General features: G+C 46.1%; 1 protein-coding gene across 1 annotated transcript in view; it reads left to right on the forward strand.

Moving 5' to 3' along the window:
• dnah3 (dynein axonemal heavy chain 3) overlaps window positions 1-21233 on the forward strand; it is a 48888-nt gene that overhangs the window by 20267 nt on the left and 7388 nt on the right. The window contains exons 27-53 of the mRNA XM_036946454.1: window positions 1241-1355; window positions 1477-1675; window positions 1863-1971; window positions 2848-3138; window positions 3302-3393; window positions 3506-3725; window positions 4988-5122; window positions 5258-5369; window positions 5547-5788; window positions 6580-6680; window positions 7021-7126; window positions 7345-7474; window positions 7667-7903; window positions 8378-8481; window positions 8674-8968; window positions 9636-9815; window positions 10072-10195; window positions 11795-11951; window positions 12163-12306; window positions 12529-12888; window positions 15385-15691; window positions 15863-16028; window positions 16315-16531; window positions 17181-17363; window positions 17583-17781; window positions 18456-20597; window positions 20871-21096. Coding sequence (XP_036802349.1) covers window positions 1241-1355; window positions 1477-1675; window positions 1863-1971; window positions 2848-3138; window positions 3302-3393; window positions 3506-3725; window positions 4988-5122; window positions 5258-5369; window positions 5547-5788; window positions 6580-6680; window positions 7021-7126; window positions 7345-7474; window positions 7667-7903; window positions 8378-8481; window positions 8674-8968; window positions 9636-9815; window positions 10072-10195; window positions 11795-11951; window positions 12163-12306; window positions 12529-12888; window positions 15385-15691; window positions 15863-16028; window positions 16315-16531; window positions 17181-17363; window positions 17583-17781; window positions 18456-20597; window positions 20871-21096 — 6893 coding nt within the window. The remainder of the gene's footprint in view (window positions 1-1240; window positions 1356-1476; window positions 1676-1862; window positions 1972-2847; window positions 3139-3301; window positions 3394-3505; window positions 3726-4987; window positions 5123-5257; window positions 5370-5546; window positions 5789-6579; window positions 6681-7020; window positions 7127-7344; window positions 7475-7666; window positions 7904-8377; window positions 8482-8673; window positions 8969-9635; window positions 9816-10071; window positions 10196-11794; window positions 11952-12162; window positions 12307-12528; window positions 12889-15384; window positions 15692-15862; window positions 16029-16314; window positions 16532-17180; window positions 17364-17582; window positions 17782-18455; window positions 20598-20870; window positions 21097-21233) is intronic.

Here is a 21233-nt window from a genome sequence, read left to right on the forward strand (position 1 = left end):
ATGTTCAACTGCTTAAGACATTGGCTCCAATCTAGGTTGTGCCTTTAGATTTTGAGAAAATGAAGTACATTTTTTACTTTTTAAAATTAGATTTAACCTTTATTTAACACGGCAAGTCAGTTAAGAACAAATTCTTATTTACAATGATGGCCTACACCGGCCAACGCTGGGCCAATTGTGCGCCACCATATGGGACTCTCAATCATGGCCGGTTGTGATACAGCCTGGAATCGAACCAGGGTGAGGTGTAGTGACACCTCAAGCACTGCGATGCAGTGCCTTAGACCACTGAGCCCAAGCAAGAATGTTTTCACTTCTCTCATTGACTTCTCTAACCACAAACACCTGCTTGGCCTGCTTCGCAAGTGTTCCTGGAAGTCTTGCGATGTTGCGCCTCTGTGTTTAGAAATTCAGTGGTATTACTCTACATCCTTATTCACCTAATGTAGCCCCGCCTACTTGACCCAGTTGCTGATCATATGCCCTTGTCTTTCAACTTCCCTCTAATTAATTAACAGCTTTGCACACTCTTGGCATTTTCTCAACCAGCTTCATGAGGAATGCTTTTCCAACGGTCTTGAAGGAGTTCCTACAAATGCTGAGCACTTGTTGGCTGCTTTTCCTTCACTCTGCTGTCCAACTCATCCCAAAACATCTCAATTGGGTTGAGTTCGGGGGATTGTGGAGGACAGGTCATCTGATGCAGCACTTGGTCATTGTCCTGTTGAAAAACAAATTATAGTCCCACTAAGCGCAAACCAGATGGGATGGCATATCGTTGCAGAATGCTGTGGTAGCCATGCTGGTTAAGTGTACCTTGAAATGTAAATAAATCACTGACAATGTCACCAGCAAAGCACCATCACACCTCCTCCATGCTTCACGGTGGGAACCACACGTGCGGAGATCATCCGTTCACCTACTCTGCGTCTCACAAAGACACAGCAGTTGGAACCAAAAATCTAACATTTGGACTCATCAGATCAAAGACTGCCGAGAGTGTGCAAAGCTGTCATCAAGGCAAAGGGTGGCTACTTTGAAGAATCTCAAATATAAAATATATTTTGATTTGGTTAACACTTTTTTGGTTACTACATGATTCCATATGTGTTGTTTCATAGTTGTGATGTCTTCACTATTATTCTACAATGTAGAAAATAGTAAAAATAAAGAAAAACCCTTGAATGAGTAGGTGTGTCCAAACTATTGACTGGTACTGTATATGTTGATCCATTCTAAGGCCTATGTGGATAAGAGCAATGCCCAAATAGCTGACATTGTGGAGCTGGTGCGTGGGAAGCTGAATGGAGGGGCCAGAATGACCTTAGGAGCTCTCACAGTCATTGATGTCCACGGTATTTCCCACTTTTTCCTTAATGTTAGTTCTTCTTCTGAGTTCACCCCAGAGGAAGTCGGTGCCAGATCTCTCACACACACACTTCTTCTCACTCACACACTCTCTCCTCTCTCTCCCAGCTCGGGACGTGGTAGCTAAACTGGCTGAGGACCGTATCTCCTCCCTGAATGACTTCTCCTGGATCAGTCAGCTGAGGTACTTCTGGGAGGACGGAGACGTGCGCCTGCGTATGATCACCACCACTGTCAAGTACGGCTACGAGTACCTGGGCAACTCCGGCCGTCTGGTCATCACCCCACTCACTGACCGCTGCTATAGGTCAGTCATCAACTGTAACCTCGACTTGGTTGACTTACCACTAACATAGTAATGACCATGGTTATAATGCAATGATACATACATGGGTACAGTTGCTGGACATAACTTTATTCCAAAAGGATACTGAAAGTTACTGAAAGAGAACAGTCATGTCATATTGGAGGTTGCATGTTACATGTTCCCATAGGACACTGATGGGTGCCCTGAAGCTGAACCTGGGAGGAGCCCCCGAGGGCCCTGCAGGGACAGGCAAGACTGAGACCACCAAGGATCTGGCCAAAGCTCTGGCTAAGCAGGTACATGATCATTTTGTATTTTTTAACCTTTATTCAACTAGGCAAGTCAGTTCAGAACATTCTTTTTTTTATACTTTTTTTTATTTTTATTGGAACACAAAGAAAGTAAAGTTTTTCAATAAGAACAACAAAAAATATCACTTTTTGCCCAGTATTCCTGACCTCTCTCCTCTTGTGTTCTTAAAGCAAAGGTCATACGCTCCATGTGGTGTATTTATTTTACAATGTCTACCATTGTGTCACTGTGGGAGGGTCTTTTTGTGGCCATTTCCTAGTGATAGCCTTTTTACTGGCTGCCAGTAGGACCTTCAAGAGGTACTTTTCTCTATTGTGTAAGTTATCAGGTATTTCACCCAAGTACAAAGAAATGAATGTTTGTTCTATGTCAAATCCCATTATTTTTCCATTGTTAGATCTTATTTCTCCCCAGTAAGTTTAGATTGCGGGGCAAGTCCAAAAGATATGAGTGATCCAACCTAAATAGACCGCATTCTCTCCAACAAGGGTGTAGGGAGCCAGTCTGTTTTGATTTCAGTTTAGTTCTTCCAACAGAACTCTCTCCATGACCTTGAGTTGGTGGAGCTTTGTTGAGTCTCTAATATGTTAAGAACATTCTTATATACACCGGCCAAACCTGGATGATGCTGGGCCAACGGTGCGCACGGCCGGTTGTGATACAGCCTGGATTCATACCAGGGTGTCTGTAGTGACGCCTCAAGCACTGAGATGCAGTGCCTTAAACCACTGCGCCACTCGAGAACCCTACTAATGCATTACTGTCTTAACCCAAAGTTTGTTCAGTCTTCAGGTATCATATTTAATTGCATTCATTCACTACAATTTGCTTTGTTATGTCTTGTTCTTTGCTTCTCTCAGTGTGTGGTGTTCAACTGCTCTGACGGCCTGGACTACAAGGCCATGAGTAAGTTTTTCAAAGGACTGGCACAATCCGGGGCTTGGGCCTGCTTCGACGAGTTCAACCGAATCGAAGTGGAGGTGCTGTCTGTGGTGGCCCAGCAGGTGCTGAGTATCCAGCAGGCCATCGCCAGGGACCTGAAGACCTTCATGTTTGAGGGGACCGAGTTGTCCCTCAATCCCACCTGCTCCGTCTTCATCACCATGAACCCTGGCTATGCAGGCAGGGCCGAGCTCCCAGACAACCTCAAGGTACAGTACACCTACCACTGACTATAGGATGAACAGTCGTTATTTGCAACTTAAAAGGGATAGGTCACAATTTACATTGTATAGTTCAACTAGTTTTGCATTAGGTTTATTGCAAGAAAAACAATGAGATTGGGAGTGTGGCGCTGTCAATCTTCTCTTGCAGGTTCTTTTCCGTACGGTGGCTATGATGGTGCCTGACTATGGTCTCATTGGTGAGATCTCACTTTACTCTGTGGGCTTTATCGAGTCTCGCAGGTATGAATCATACCGATATATAACTTATCTGTTGTGGTTGTCTTGTCATACATAGTTCTCTAACTTCTCACGTTGACTCAAAAAAACAAAACTTTCTTGGTGTTCCTATCAGTCTTGCCGGGAAGATTGTGGCAACCTACCGCCTGTGTTCAGAGCAGCTGTCCTCGCAGCATCACTACGACTATGGTATGCGCGCCGTGAAATCAGTCCTGACTGCCGCGGGGAACCTAAAACTGAAGTACCCGAAGGAGAACGAGAGTGTTCTGCTGCTCAGAGCATTGATGGACGTCAACATGGCCAAGTTTCTGGCCCAGGATGTGCCTCTGTTTCAAGTAATGTTGCTTATGTTTCGGCATTATTCAGCTTTGTCACACTGATTTGGTAAACACCTGATTTTGTATATCTTATCAGGCTGTTTTTTTTTACATGATTTCTCTATCTAGGTAACCAATGTCATCATTGTCACACAGCTAATTCTCCAGTGTTAAATCAACACTAAGAGTTGAATTTAAACACAGTTCCAGTGTCCATACGGGTCCACACTTTTCAGTGTTAAATTACCACTTTGCATTTCCTAGTGTGCCTTTGATGAGTGGTGATGAGTTACCACCCGTGACTGTATTTGTTATTGAGAGAGAAATGGTGGTTACATTCATTCATGTTCAGTCCTGTGGCCTTTACCGGATGAGATCCTAAGCAAATATGTTACCAATAAAATTTAATTATTACAATACATATTTCATAAGGCCTTATTTTGAGAGCCTAGTTTTACCTTAATACAGTTGCCTCAAACTCATTGTTTACAGGCCACATCAAGTCACATTATGCTGGCTAGCAATGTGATGTGTAATTCCTATTAGAATCCAGACAGAGTGGGGATCTCAAATATTTGTATTCACCTACAACCTGCATTTAGAATGACTGCCAGATTTGGGAAGAATAAAATATGAGATTACCTAAAGCATCTTAACTGGAACAACCATTTCAGTAACTGGTGCAACAAATCCAAGTAACAGATTGGATTAGTATAGAAAAATGTATGTTATTTATATTTGAGTAGCATACGGCAGGTAGCCTAGTGGTTAGAGCGTTGGGCTAGTAACCAAAAGGTTGCTAGATCAAATCCTCAAGCTGACAAGCTAAAAATCTGTCGTTCTGCCCCTGAACAAGACAGTTAACCCACTGTTCCTAGGCTGTCATTGTAAATAAGAATTTGTTCTTAACTGATTCTAAAAATACACCTGCAATAAGAGCATGCTGGGAAATATGATAATGATGGGTGTGGTTTTAGTTTAACTCTTGTTATTAAAACCAACACTGGGGTTCATTTACTCTAATAAGTGTTAATTTAACATTTACAGTACTAATTTCACTCTGGAATTAACAGTAGAAATGTTACACTGAAAAATCAACACTAGGTAACACTATGCACCTATGCACCAATGTCATCATTACAAACTGAGTAATTGTATGTTTCTCCAGAGAAGCAAATTCTGTCAAAGTTTTCTGAGCTTTTCCACCTGTTAGTGCACATTTAAACTGTCGTATCTCTCAGTCTTTCACACATGACTGTATGCTTGAATTGTATCCATAGGGTATCATATCGGATCTTTTCCCTGGGGTGGTCCTTCCCAAACCAGACTACGATCTTCTCATGCAGGCCCTGAATGACAACATCACCAAGCTCCAGCTCCAGCCTGTGCCCTGGTTCATCGGCAAAATCATCCAGGTAATCCAAAAACAAAATGGCAGCATTTCTCTGTCCTTCTCAGTGACACTGATGCCTCAACCTCACCTATTATTTGAAGACATTGTGGTTGAATAAGGGTCAGTGCTGTAAGAATTCATCCCGTTGGTTCTTTAGGTGTATGATATGATGCTGGTGCGTCACGGTTTCATGATCGTGGGAGACCCTCTGGGTGGGAAGACCTCTGCCTATAAAGTCCTGGCTGGGGCCCTGGGTGATCTGTTTGAAGGTCAGTCCTACCAGACAGCAACTTCCTGACATCGAAAGTCCACATTATCAAGCCATAAGCAGCATCAGTTTTGGCAACTACAAATAAATTGCACCAACTACAAAATCTGATACACACTTTAAATTCTATTTTTATGGTCACCATGTTTCCATCCTCTGACATCCTCTTTACCACCAGCTGGTCTGATGGAGGAGTGTGCAGTCGACTACCGGATCATCAACCCCAAGGCCATCACCATGGGCCAGCTGTACGGTTGCTTCGACCCGGTCAGCCACGAGTGGTCAGACGGGGTGCTGGCCGTCTCCTTCAGGGAGCAGGCCGTCTCCACCTCGGACGACCGCCAGTGGATCGTCTTCGACGGGCCCATCGACGCGGTGTGGATCGAGAACATGAACACCGTGCTGGACGACAACAAGAAGGTAAAGGAGTTAGCTTCATTAACTAGGTTTCCATTCAATTGGCAACAGATTTTCATGCAAATATTCTAAAATCTACAAAAAAGATTTTCCCACCAGAGATGTTTTTCCACCAAATTGACTTATTGGGGATAAAAGGCCAAGCATTGATCATCACGTCACCAGAATAAGACCCTCAATATTTATTGGAAAGGAGCATCAAGCTCATCGCTGTGCACTTTCAGTTGTGAAGTTCATCCTCCTAACTTATTTCATCTGTAGCCTAATAAACTGTATGCTTTCCCGAGTCATAGTGTGACCCCAAGTTTACTTCTGTAGGATGGTTATTATATCAATATTTGCGCATAAAAGCGTTTCCACCGCCATTTCTCGCATTATTAATTTTACCGACACAAAAAGATCCCACCTTCTAGCGTATTTTGTTTTGTCGACATTTGGAAAGTTTACAGACAAAGTCGCTGTTTCTATATATTCTATATATGTATTTTACTCTCATAAAAAAGTTGGATGGTTGGATGGATGGATGGAAATCTGGTTATAGAGAGACATAACATATAAGCTTTATAATATGAAGTCATAGAGGCGTACACGCGTGTAACAAGTAACTAAGCATTATACCTGTCTGCTTTGAGTAAATTGAGTTTTCTTTTTTACTTCTTCCAGTGACTACAAGTCACCTTTTACCATGATTTGCCCTCTTTGGACAGTAGTACATTGTCCATTGCTTAAATAACTAGTGCCCTGTTTGTCTGGTGCCAAACACTAAGGCAGGTTTTGTACTTTGTTCTCTGTAGCTGTGTCTGATGAGTGGTGAGATCATCCAGATGAGCGCTAAGATGAGTCTGATCTTTGAGACGGCCGACCTGGAGCAGGCCTCCCCAGCTACGGTCAGCAGGTGAGTGGGGGTGTTTGTTTTTTTTAGAAGTAGTGTCCTCAAATTCTATATGTTGTGGCTTACTGTATTTTGTGACTGGAAGAAAGGAGCAAACCGTTCTGGTTGGGTGTTGAGTCAACCAGTGGTAGTATAGCAAGTTGGTTGCTGGTTGTTGATACTTTGATGAAGAAATCATTGTTCTGCTTTTAGGGGTGGATCTTAACTTCCACTTAACTTGAATGTTCACTTAGCTTTCCATTGACATTAATGGATGACTAAGTGAAAATTTGACTTAGGTGGAAGTTAGGGTTTGCCCCTTAATGAATTGTACATGGCTGGCTGACTGTCCTTGTATCTTCAGATGTGGTATGATCTACATGGAGCCTCACCAGTTAGGCTGGGCCCCTCTCAGAGACTCCTACATGGACACCTTGCCCGAGAGCCTGAGCACTGAACATAGAGACCTGGTGAGAACAGACACATAACATTTTTTTTTTACCAAAGGAAGGTCCATTTGAATATTCCTATATAATTATCCCCATACAGCATAATCAATGATTTGTACCACGCTTTGTCCACTGGGTTATAAGACACATTTCGGTTGAATGCATTCAGTTGTGCAACTGACAAGGTATCCCCTTTCCATTGTATTATGTGTGACACACCATCTCGTGTCTTTCTGCAGATTGTAGACATGTTCAACTGGCTGGTCCAGCCCTGTCTGGACTTCATCTCCAGAGAGTGTCGTTTCCTGGTGTCGACATCCCCCATCCACCTGGCTTACAGCCTGATGAGGCTCTACACCTGTCTCCTAGGTCAGCCAACACACAGCTGTTTCATGATACAATGTCCAAACTATGAAGTCCAAACACAAACTGTGTTATATCTGTCTGGAGACGGTTTACAAGACCTTTCTTATTGATTGATGACCTTGAATGCATGTACTGTATGTTTGCGCGTGACTGCGTTCCTTTGTGTGTGTTGCTGCGCATGTACTGCTTCACCAGACGACATTGCATCTTCGGGGGCAGATGGCACGGAGCCCATGTCCAGTCAGCAGGTGACCATGTGGCTGCAGGGCCTGTTCCTATTCGCTGTGGTGTGGAGCGTGGGCGGGACCATCAACGGGGACAGCCGCAATAAGTTTGACGCCTTCTACAGGAACTTGATCATGGGCATGGATGACAACCACCCCCGGCCCAAAAGTGTCAAACTGACCAAGAACAACGTTTTCCCTGAGAGAGGTGACATGACCCTATCAATGAGTTGTGCTGTGACTGACAACCATACCTGGACAACAGTCCCAAAGCGTTGCTGCTTAAGTCATAACTCTTTAGCCGTACTTTTACCCAGGGTGCTTTTAGTTCTCTTAGGCATATGATCTACTTGATTGAATTCATCCCTTTCTAAGTATCTTATTTTATCGCCTTTTATTTATTGCTGCGTTATTCTCTCATATCCACGGTTATCTTACTATTGTTTTACTATTTCAATTTATCTCTTCATTTTATCGATGTCTATCTTGATTTTACATTTGCACAGAAACGTTTTTGTTTTATCTTCTTCACGTTGTACTATTTTATTTGTTAAGCACCTTGAAATGCATTTGTTGTAAGAAATGTGCTATATAATAAAGTTTGATTAATTATTGTATTGAGCAAGTGAAAGAATCAAAGGTACAATTAGTCATATTTTTCATTTTTTCCCCTCCTCTGTAGGCACCATCTATGACTACTACTTCCACAAGCAGGGCACAGGGCAGTGGAATACATGGACTGATTCCATCACCAAAGAGGAGTCCACTATTGCCGCTGGAGCGAATGTCAGTTGTTTACCTTAGAGGGTGACTGCTTGACGGGGTCAAATGGAGCTATAACTGGGTGGCCATGTTCTGTAAAATCTCTCTTCTCCTTGTCAGTTTACTAGTGATGGGAGGGGTTCAAATGGGAGTAACCAGGTTGTCATGCTCTTTAACTAAAATTCCCCTTCTCTCTCTCTCTATTCCCGCTATTAGGTGTCAGACCTGATCATCCCCACAATGGAGACAGCCCGTCAGCTGTTCTTCCTGCAGACCTACATGGCCCACGAGGTACCCATGCTGTTCGTGGGGCCCACCGGCACGGGCAAGTCAGTCATCAACAACAGCTTTCTGCTCAAGCTTCCTAAGGAGCGCTATACACCCAACTGCATCAACTTCTCGGCACGCACCTCAGCCAACCAGACCCAGGACATCATCATGGGCAAGCTGGACCGCCGGAGGAAGGGCGTGTTCGGGCCACCCATGGGAAAGAAGTGTGTCGTCTACGTGGGTAAGGAATGAGTAGGGCACTCAGTGGAGCACATTACTGTGTCCATGCTACTCAATGCTTAACACAGGTGCGTCTGACATGGCACCCTAATCCCTATAAAGACTCAAAAGAGCATTTGAAGCCAAAAAAGTTGGTTAAGATGGCATCTCATGGATAGATAACATCTGCAGTTTGAGCCACTCCAGGAAGTGACATTGCAGGCTAGCTTAGTGCTGCGCCCTCTCATTGAGTATTTCAAGTCGAGTCCCAACCAAGGTACTACAGGCTGCAATTAGCCACTAAATGATCCTTAGAACTTATTCTGTGTGGTTCAAGGACATGCATCTGGTGTAATAGAAGCAATTGTTGGTACCATGATTGTCTTAGAATCGTTCATTTATTTACACAGAGATTATCCACAAAGATTGTCATTTTCCCATTCACTATAATGGGGGATCCTGTTTTCTGCAACAATGCCTGCAGTACCACGGTCAGCTTTGAACTTTATGGCTTTAATGAGAGGGGGCAGTTGTTCTCCCCTGCTCAAAACGCATTGTTGAAAAAGGTCAGAGGGGAGGAACCTTGAATTTTCTTCTCCAATACATTTTAAAAAGTGGGTGAGGAGAGAGGATGTGAGTAATCAAGGAAATACAATTGAGATTCACCCTAGTGATCTTTGATCTATCAGATGACCTCAACATGCCTGCCAAGGAGATCTATGGCGCCCAGCCACCCATCGAGCTGCTGAGGCAGTGGATCGACCACTACCACTGGTACGACAAGAAGGACACCTCCAGGATTGACATTGTGGACATTCTGTTTGTATCTGCTATGGGGCCCCCTGGTGGGGGGAGGAATGACATTACAGGTACTCTTTCTTTGCCCTTCAGTACTGGGTGATGTTCAGTAAGGCACATCAATTTGCGTTTCTTATTGAAAAAGTTGTGGTATTAGCTCTCCATTTAAATAAAAAAAAATCTGATTTTGATTGTACTGAACAAGACACTTTGCTTCAGTGATTTGGTATGCATAAATTGTTTTACCTTTCAAGTAGGTAGGTTTTCTCAATGTGCATATCATTTTGTTGTAAAAGTTTACCAGTTAGTTTCTCTTTTAAATCATAGGCCGCTTCACTCGTCATTTGAATATTGTTTCTATCGACTCCTTTGACCATGAGACGCTGAGCAAGATATTCACCTCCATTACCGACTGGCATTTTGGCAAAGGATTTGATGCTGCTTTCTATAGGTGAGATGTCTTAAAGGTATTCAAACCTAGAATTGAGAGGCTATGCAGTTCTAAGGACCATTTATGTTTTAGAGTGATGAACTTGGTGATGAACAGAGACATGAATTAATATCTGTTAAAGGAATGAAATGGAAAATGATATCTGTTCAATTAAAATGGCCCCTAAAAGGCTTGTAACCAACAATTTATGTAACCAACAATCTCTGTTGTTGAGGAAAGGACAGAGAGAGCCTATATGTGCGACCAATGGATCAGCTCACTCAATGGAATACATTCTGACCTCTGACTTACAGTGCATTCGGAAAGTATTCAGACCGCTTTACTGTTTCTACATTTTGTTACATTACAGTCTTATTCTAAAATGGATTAAATAAAATGAATTACTCATCAATCTACACACAATACCCCATAATGACAAAGCGAAAACAGGTTTGTAGATTAAAAAAAACAGAAATAACTTATTTACATAAGTATTCAGACCCTTTGCTATGAAACTTCAAATTGAGCTCAGGTGCATCCTGTTTCCATTGATCATCCTTGAAATGTTTCCAGAACTTGATTGGAGTCCACCTGTGGTAAATTCAATTGATTGGACTTGATTTAGAAAGGCACGCACCTGTCTATATAAGGTCCCACAGTTGACAGTGCATGTCAGAGCAAAAACCAAGCCATTAGGTCGAATGAATTGTCCGTAGAGCGCCGAGACAGGATTGTGTCGAGGCACAGATCTGGGGAAGGGTACCAAAACATTTCTGCAGCTTTGAAGGTCCCCAAGAACACAGTGGCCTCCATCATTCTTAAATGGAAGAAGTTTGGAACCACCAAGACTCTTCCTAGAACTGGCCGCCCGGCTAAACTGAGCAATCGAGGTAGAAAGGGACCAAGGACCCGATGGTCACTCTGATAGAGCTCCAGATTTCCTCTGTAGAGATGGGAGGATCTTCCAGAAGGACAAACCCCTGCAGCACTCCACCAATCAGGCCTTTATGGTAGAGTGGCCAGACGGAAGCCACTTCTCAGTAAAAGGCACGACGGCCCACTTGGAGTTTACCAGAAGGCACCTAAAGGACTCTTAAGAACATGAGAAACAAGATTCTCTGGTCTGATGAAACCAAGATTGAACTCTTTGGCCCGAATGCCAAGCGTCACGTCGGGGGGAAACCTGGCACCATCCCTACGGTGAAGCATTTTGGTGGCAGCATCATGCCGTGGGGATGTTTTTCAGTGGCAGGGACTGGAAGACCAGTCAGGATCGAGGAAAGATGAACAGAGCAAAGTACAGAGAGATCCTTGATGTAAACCTGCTCCAGAGCGCTTAGGACCTCAGATTGGGGTGAAGGTTCACCTTCTAACAGGACAACGACCCTAAGCACACAGCCAAGACAACGCAGGTGTGGCTTCGGGACAAGTCTCTGAATGTCCTTGAGTGGCCCAGCCAGAGCCAGAGGTTTTGCTTTGTCATTATGGGGTATTGTGTGTAGATTGATGAGGGGAAAAAAGCAATTTAATGCATTTTATAATAAGGCTATAACATTACAAAATGTAGTAAATCAAGGGGTCTGAATACTTTACGAATATGTATGTTGTCTGTGTGTCCAGACTGGGGAAGATCATGGTGCAGGCCACCATGGCTGTCTATCAGGATGCCATGGAGAGTTTCCTGCCCACTCCCTCCAAGTCCCACTACATCTTCAACCTCAGGGACTTTGCCAGGGTAATCCGCGGGGTGCTGCTCAGCCCACCTACGCACCTCCAGGCAAGGCCAGACGACAACAGCTCATAGTTAACGTTTATACAACTTCTATATAATTTTTTTACTAAATAATTGACCTTATAAAAATACAAATATATATATATATATATATATATATATATATATATATATATATATATATATCATTTATGTATATATATATCATTTATGTATATATATATCATTTATGTATGATCTGTTTCTGTGTGAGCAGGAGGGAGACAAGCTGATCCGCCTGTGGATCCATGAGGTCTACCGTGTGTTCTACGACCGCCTCATCGACAACGAGGACAGAGAGACATTCTTCAACATTGTCAAGGAGAGAACCTCCGGCTACTTCAAGCAGACCATGGATAAGGTAAGTTCCACATGACCCTTTTCATACATTCACAGTTCTTCATTGTTGGATGATCATTGCCTTTCGAAGATTTACCATGTATCTTCTGTCAGGCTTCTGCATTAGTGTATGTGGGATTTATTTTAAGGGACTGAATTGAACTTAGTCTAATGGTTACTAGTTCAAGGGCAATGCACATGTTATTTACTCTAAATCCATTCTACTGCCCCCTGTTGTATGTAGCTGCTGACCCACCTGACGCCTAGCGGCAAGGTTGTGGACGAGACAATCCGCAGCCTGTTCTTTGGAGACTACGCCAAGCCCGACTCGGATGCCAAGGCCTACGACGAGATCACCGACCTGCACGCTCTGACCAACGTCATGGACTACTACCTGGACGAGTTCAACAACATCAGCAAGGCACCCATGTCCCTCGTCATGTTCAAGTTTGCCATCGAGCACATCTCGCGTATCTGCCGTGTGCTCAAGCAGGACAACGGGCATCTTCTCCTGGTGGGCATCGGGGGCTCAGGACGGCAGAGCGCCACCAAGCTGGGCACCTTCATCAACGATTACGACCTCTTCCAGATTGAGCTAACCAAGGTAACTGGATCAAGAAAACTATGAAGGTTAATGTGCTTAGTGAAAAATAGCGCCACCATGTGCTGGTCTCCGATAGAGGTAGTGGAAGTGATAGTGGTAGTGGTGTAGTGGTAGTGGTAGTGGTAGTGGTAGTGGTAGTGGTAGTGATAGTGGTAGTGGTAGTGGTAGTGGTAGTGGTGTAGTGGTAGTGATAGTGATAGTGGTAGTGATAGTGATAGTGATAGTGGTGTGGTGTAGTGGTAGTGATAGTGGTAATGATAGTGGTGTAGTGATAGTGATAGTGATAGTGGTGTAGTGGTAGTGGTAGTGATAGTGGTAGTGATAGTGATAGTGATAGTGGTAGTGGTAGTGGTAGTGGTTAATGGTCTACAACGCTCTAAACACCAGTCATTGAGTCTAGATGAAGGATTTTCCATTTGGAAAGAGTTCAGATGTGAGTTGAGCTGGAGGACAGGAGTTTATAGAGGTTGTCTCAACCTGCCCTCCTGGAAACAACTAAAGAGTTCAATGGCAGGCTTGGGTCTCCAACCCCTGACTAGGCACTTTGGCTAACTGGGTCAGCTGACTCTGTTCCCTGGCAACCTGGTCCCTAGCACATAGGTTTGAAGGGTCTTCTGCAACAGGACAAAATACTCAGGCTGAGGTCGAAGGGGTTGGTAGCCTACCTCAGCTGTAAGAAGTCAGAAAATAAGAAGTCACAAAGTCCCAGGGCCAGAGAGAGGGTTCTGAGAAGTACTCATGGGAAACTGTAACGGTTTTCTACAGCCGCCCCAAAATGTCGCCACCCTTTCTGTGGAATGGATGGAGCGGGCAGTGAGGGACAAGGTGCTCATAGGGTCTGTGAGGCTGGGCTGTCTAGAAGGAGTCAGGGTGGTCCATGCCGGTGCTGCTGGAGGTGTCCAGGCTGGTGGAGGAGATCATCCCAACGAGGTGGGCCAGGCATCTTCAGGGCGAGAGTGCTGGTTGGGTGGTGGCTCTCCCAAGGGGACAGGATGTGTATCCAGTTCCGGACCCAGAGGAAGGCCTAGATCTGGTCCGGGCGGTAGATCCAGGGTTGCCGCCGCATTAGGCGGTGTCCTGAGGGTGGTATGAAGCCTCAGACCCAGTGCTGGTTGTGGGTCTGGCAGTGGCGTTTTCTGCCCACATGGGCCGATGAGAGCCATAGTGGCAGGACTGGTGGTGTTGGTTCTGGGAGAAGAATAGATGGTAGACCCAGGACTGGAGCTGAGTCGGCTGGTAGGTCCAGGACAGGGCCGGGTAGCGGACCTGGTGCTGGGTCTGGCGATGCGCCCAGTTTAGGGCTTGACTGGTTCTCGAGAACGGCAGTGGATACTGAGACCAGATAGTGTGTCAGGTCAGCCGACTGCAGGTCCAGAGGACATGGTGCTGGAGGCTCTAGTGCTGGATGGGACGTCGACTGGGACTCTGTCTGACGAGTCGGCTTGGGTGTCAGGCTCAGGCCAAGCAGGTCTGCAAGGGCAGCAGGCAGTGTAGGGACCAGCAATGGAGTTGAGTCCGGTGATGGCTGGTCCAGGAGAGACACTAGCAGGAGTGTGTCCTCAGGTTTCGGTTGTGGTAATGACTCAGGCACCGGTGGCTGCAGATCCAACTGGCAGTATGCAGGTAGAGATGGAGTAGGCTTGAGTGCTGGTGGTTGCTGGTCGGGCTGCAGCTCTGGCAACGTCTCGACTTCCTTGAGCTCTGTTGGTCTCACGGTAGGCTGCAACACTGGCAGCGGCTTGTCTTGCTCAGATGCTGCTCGTATTGGCACCGGCTGGGGTGTGGAGTGGAGCTCGGCCGGCTTCTGGGACAACTCGGGCCTCAGTAGCCGTCACAGGACAGGCTCTGGCACTCGCGGTCTCTGGTCTGGCTGAACCTCTGTCGTTGGGTTGGCTGACTGGAGCGCATTGGATGGGACTGAGTGGGGTTCTGGTTGAGGACTGGCGACGGGAGCTGTGGAGACCGGGTTGTTGCCGGCCTGGGCGTTTGAAGGGAGGCCCGTTGTGGCATCGTGTTTGGTGGCAACCCCAGGCTAGACCACTGATTGGCTGACCGGGGCAGCTGACTCTATTCCCTGGCAACCTGGTCCCTAACACATAGGTGTGAAGTGTCCTGCATCAGGACAATGGGCACAGACTGAGGTTGGGGGTTGGTAGCTTACGTCAGCTGCAAGAAGTCACAAAGTTTGTCTCTAAATCCCAGGGCCAGAGGGAGGGTTTGAAAGAAGGTTCTGAGAAGTACTCATGGGCAACTGTAAGGGTTTTCTTCGACTTTCGAGGTCATGCTAATTAGGCTACGTATCTTGTGTAGTCTTGATGATGGTTTCCATTTGTATATTGTATGTATTATATGTATTCCCATTTGGATTGTATGTTAAGAGCCTTTAGTGACAAAAGTACAGTCAGTCCTGCCCATTCTTTTACCCGTCTGATAAAGTCCATGAAAGTCTGGAAATAAGTCCATAAGTCCAAATCATGAATTAATTTATTCACCAAGAACTACGGAGTGTCAGAGTGGCGCGACGACCTAAAGCGGTTGATGCTGAAGGCGGGCCTGCAGGGCAAGAACATGGTGTTCCTGTTCAATGACAGCCAGATCAAGGATGAGGCCTTTGTGGAGGACATCAACATGCTGCTCAACACAGGCGACGTGCCCAACATCTTCCCAGCCGACGAGCGCGCCGACATCATCGACAAGGTACAGGGCATCGCACGCATGGAGGGCAAGAAGATCGACGCCACGCCACTCTCCATGTACAACTTCTTCATCGAGCGTGTCAAGGCAAACCTTCACATTGTGCTCGGTGGGTACCTTCAACATTTCATACATTTAGTATTATTACCAGGTTACCCCCCATACTTAAACTCCTTACTGGTAATGTTGATGTGAATCCCACATCCATTGTGCCCTTTTGAATTACCTTGCTTTAAGAGTCTTACTTTTTAAATAGTGATGGTGTTTGTCTTTGGAATAGCAATGAGCCCGATTGGGGACGCCTTCCGAAACCGGTTGAGGATGTTCCCCTCCCTCATCAACTGTTGCACCATCGACTGGTTCCAAGCCTGGCCTAAAGACGCTCTGGAGATGGTGGCCAACAAGTTCCTGGAGGACGTGGAGCTGGAGGACAGCGTCAGGCTACAGTAAGAAACTGATACACTCATAACATCCAGCTAGAGTGTCTAGATTTAGCTACAAGCTACGGAATAGCTGTTAGCTGCTAGGCTGCTACTAATCTATGGTAGGCTACTGGACTAGCTAATAGTCAACAGACTAGGTACTTAATATTCAATTTCTCCTCAGCTTTCTGCAAATTGATGACCACACACTTGATGGAAATGTATATGAGCTTGACCCTTCTTGTCAATTTATTGTGACATCCATTTCATGGATTTGTTTTACCAAGTCAGTGATTTGTGTGTTTCTCAGTGTGGTGGAGATGTGTAAAACCTTCCAGGAGAGCGTGGGAGGTTTGTCCGAGAGGTACTTCTCTCAACTCAGGAGACACAACTATGTGACGCCCACATCCTACCTGGAGCTCATTCTCACATACAAGGTCCTGCTCAACTCCAAGAGGAGTGAGGTGGACACTCAGAGAAACCGCTACATTGTGGGTCTGGAGAAACTGTACTTTGCTGCATCTCAGGTAGGATAGTTTAGTCAACTAAGTCTACTTGCATAAGGCCCATTTCTATTTGCTGAGTTACAATGCTTTGGTACAGAGTTAACAGATAACTATGGCCTATTTTGACATGTGATTGGCAGAACAATCCCCATTGTGGGAATTATGAGGCCTCGGTGTCCCGTCTTAAAGATGCACTGTGCAGAAATTGGTCCACCATTTCATTGTTGCTAAAATGTGAATTTCTGTTTATGTGACAAAACAAGTATAGAGTAGAGAATCATTGTACCATCTAAACACTGTGAAATGTATTTTCCAAAACAAAAAATTCCATAACAAAAATGTTCAGCTGTTTGGAGCTGGTGTACAAAACCGAAAGTAAAATATGTTTAAACAAAACTTAGGATTGGAAGCATAGAAATAACACACATAGAACAGATATTGCTTCTTAGACTTGCTTTTAATGAGAATTGCAGATCTATAACTCACATTTCTATGTGAATAAGTTATATATTGTAGCTTTAACCCTTTAACGTACAATAAAGCCTAATTAATCAATACAAAGAGCAAAAACCCACATTGTAAAGTCCCTAAATTGACTAAAATTATGATAAAAGCCTTAAACACTCTGCCCCTTCCATCTGAATGACTCCACTCCATGTTGGCTCCACAGGTATCGATAATGCAGGAGGAGCTGACCGCCCTGCAGCCAGAGCTGATCCAGACATCAGCTGAGACAGATAAGATGATGGTCAACATTGAGAAGGAGACAGTAGTGGTGGATGCTAAGAAAGAGCTGGTGTTGGCAGACGAGAAGGTTGCCAACGACGCGGCTGCAGCAGCCAAAGCTATAAAGGTACGTCTACACTGTCCCTTTACAACACCTTGTATCATTCAGATCGACTCACACTAGAATTATAAAGACGATATACTGTAAATTACATATTTGGTGCTGCACATTCAAATTACAATTAGCTTGGTATCTGTAATATTAGAACTGCCAGCAAGGATGAAAATGACATATGACAGTAGTTTCTATATTAAAAGTGAGTGACTGCCTGCTGTTTGTGTTCAGGATGAGTGTGAGGGTGACCTGGCGGAGGCCATGCCTGCCCTTGAGGCTGCCCTGTCAGCTCTGGACACCCTGAAACCCTCAGACATCACAGTGGTCAAGTCCATGTCAAACCCTCCAGGTCTGGTCAAACTGGTCATGGAGTCCATCTGCATCATGAAAGGCATCAAGCCAGAGAGGAAGCCCGATCCTGGTGGCTCAGGTAAGCACTCATTGCATTGTAAAGGAGACACTAATATTGTTTTATCAAATTGTAATGTACTCAGCGCCAGCTGTGCCACCAGAGACCTTGGGTTCGCGCCCAGGCTCTGTCGCAACCGGCCGCGACCGGGAGGTCCGTGGGGCGACGCACAATTGGCCTAGCGTCGTCCGGGTTAGGGAGGGCTTGGCCGGTACGGATATCCTTGTCTCATTGCGCACCAGCGTCTCCTGTGGCGGGCCGGGCGCAGTGCACGCTAACCAAGGTTGCCAGGTGCACTGTGTTTCCTCCGACACATTGGTGCGGCTGGCTTCCGGGTTGGATGCGCACTGTGTTAAGAAGCAGTGCGACTTGGTTGGGTTGTGTATCGGAGGACGCATGACTTTCAACCTTCGTCTCTCCCGAGCCCGTACGGGAGTTGTAACGATGAGACAAGATAGTAGCTACTAAAAACAATTGGACACCACGAAATTGGGGAGAAAAATGGGTCAACTATAATGTTTTTTTTTTATGTACTGTATGGGCCCTACTTTAAATGTTTATCATCAACCTGATAATTTATGTAGTATTAAATTACACAGATGAAAGCATGAAAGCAGATACTTTTCTGTAAATATGTTTGAAAGAACATGGGCTTAATTATGTATTTTTTCTATGTTTGATTATTTGTGTTACAGGTAAGATGATTGAGGACTTCTGGGGCCCCTCCAAAAAGCTCCTGGGAGACATGAAGTTCCTGGAGAACCTCAAAGCCTATGACAAAGACAACATCGCTGCCGCCAACATCAAGAAGATCCGCGACAAATTTATCGACAACCCCGAGTTCCAGCCCTCCATCATCAAGAACGTCTCCTCTGCCTGTGAGGGCCTTTGTAAGTGGGTGCGGGCCATGGAGGTGTACGAGCGTGTGTCCAAAGTGGTGGCCCCCAAGATAGAGAAGCTGAAGGAGGCTGAGGACGAGCTTGGGGTGCAGATGCAGATGCTGTCAGTGAAGAGAGCTGAGCTGAAGGAGGTGGTGGACAAGCTCCAGGACCTGAACGACACGTTTGAGGCCATGTGCAACAAAAAGAAAGACCTGGAAGAAAACATTGAGCTGTGCTCCCAGAAGTTGATCAGGGCAGAGCAGCTGATTGGAGGGCTGGGTGGGGAGAAGGACAGGTGGACGGAGGCTGCCCGGCTGCTGGGGATCAGGTACACCAACCTGACAGGCGACGTGCTCCTCTCCTCCGGCACTGTGTCCTACTTGGGGGCCTTCACCGTGGACTACCGTGTGGAGTGCCAGCGGGAGTGGCATCTGCTCTGCCAGGCCAAGAAGGTGCCATGCTCCGAGGACTTCACTCTCAGCAACACCCTTGGCAACCAGGTGTCCATCCGGGCATGGCAGATTGCCGGCCTGCCCGTCGACTCCTTCTCCACTGACAACGGCATCATCGTGTCCAACTCACGCCGCTGGCCCCTCATGATCGACCCGCAGGGCCAGGCCAACAAGTGGATCAAGAACATGGAGAAGGCCAACAAGCTGGCCGTCATCAAGCTGTCAGACGGCAACTATGTGAGAACACTGGAGAACTCCATCTCGTTCGGCACCCCTGTTTTGCTGGAGAACGTTGGAGAAGAACTTGATGCAGTACTGGAACCGGTACTGCTGAAACAGACCTTCAGACAACAAGGTGTGGAGTACATGAAACTAGGAGAGAACATTGTGGAGTACTCCAAAGACTTCCTCTTCTACATGACCACCAGCCTGAGAAGCCCTCACTACCTCCCTGAGGTGGCGGTTAAAGTCTGCCTGCTCAACTTCATGATCACCCCACTGGGTTTGGAGGACCAGCTTCTGGGCATCATGGCCGCCAAGGAGAAACCAGAACTAGAAGAGAAGAAGAACCAGCTGATCCTGGAGAGTGCCGCCAACAACAAGCAGCTGAAGGAGATTGAGGATAAAATCCTCAAAATCCTGTCTTCCTCAGAGGGTAACATCCTAGAAGACGAAACAGCCATCAAGGTCCTGTCTTCCTCCAAGGTGCTGTCCGAGGAGATCTCGGAGAAGCAGAAGATTGCTAGTGTCACAGAGAAGGAGATTGACGACACTCGCATGGGCTACCGGCCTGTGGCCGAGCACTCGTCCATCCTGTTCTTCTGCATCTCGGAGCTGGCCAACATAGAGCCCATGTACCAGTACTCGCTCACCTGGTTCATCAACCTCTACCTGCAGTCCATCGCCCAGAGCTTGAAGAGCGACGACCTGGCCACCCGCATCGAGAACATTGTGGAGCATTTCACCATCAGCATCTATAACAATGTGTGCCGATCGCTCTTCGAGAAGGACAAGCTGCTCTTCTCCTTGCTCCTCACTGTGGGCATCATGCAAGGCAAGGGCCAGGTGGACGACACCATCTGGCGCTTCCTCCTCACCGGTGGCATTACTCTGGACAACCCCGACCCCAACCCCGCTCCTGAGTGGCTCTCCGACAAGTCCTGGTCAGAAATCGTAAGAGCATCCAAGCTGCCAAACTTAGAAGGTCTCTTCGAGCACGTCCGAGACAACATTCCCAAGTGGAAGAAGATCTACGATTCGGGGAAGCCTCACGAGGAGCAGCTGCCTGACAGCTGGAGGATGCTGGTAGGGATGCATCGCATGGTGGTGCTGCGCTGCTTCAGGCCGGACAAGCTGGTTCCGGCGGTGCAAGAGTTCATTGTGGACAACATGGGGCGCAGCTACATTGAGCCCCCGACCTTCGACCTGGCCGGGAGTTACAACGACTCCAACTGCTGCTCTCCTCTCATCTTTGTGCTCTCTCCAGGATCTGATCCCACTGCGGGTAATTCATTAGAGATACCTGTGACTTTTGAGCTGTATTCTGTGCTTTAACTTAGGTTTTGGATATTTATTTGGGTTTTTTGTGTCCTGCTCACTTAACTTATTGAATTATGATGCATCAAGAAATTATTCAGAAATAATAAGAAACTAGACTAGTCTTTAACCAACTTTTACATACATCTGTTATACATCTGCATTAAAGAGGTCACATTTGATTGGATTTTTGAGTGCTCAAAAGTTCATACCAGTACTTAAATGTTCGTTTGGTCTCCAGGTCTGCTAAAGTTTGCTGACGACCTTGAAATGGGGGGCAGTAAAACCCAGACCATCTCCCTGGGCCAGGGCCAGGGGCCCATCGCAGCCCTGATGATCAATGCTGCCATCAAGGATGGCACCTGGGTGGTACTACAGAACTGTCATCTGTGCACCAGCTGGATGCCCGCCCTGGAGAGGATCTGTGAGGAGGGCATCACCCCCGAAAACACCAACCCCACCTTTAGGTCAGCCGTTGCAGGGCAGGGGGAGTTTTTATCTATTATAGCCATTGGCCAGGCAGTTGATTTGTAATACCCTGGTTGTAATACTCTGGTTGCTTATGATCCTATACATTTGTATTGCCTACAAATAAAACCAAGAG

This window comes from Oncorhynchus mykiss, chromosome 16 (genome assembly GCF_013265735.2).
Source record: "Oncorhynchus mykiss isolate Arlee chromosome 16, USDA_OmykA_1.1, whole genome shotgun sequence".
NCBI classification, from domain to species: Eukaryota; Metazoa; Chordata; class Actinopteri; order Salmoniformes; family Salmonidae; genus Oncorhynchus; species Oncorhynchus mykiss.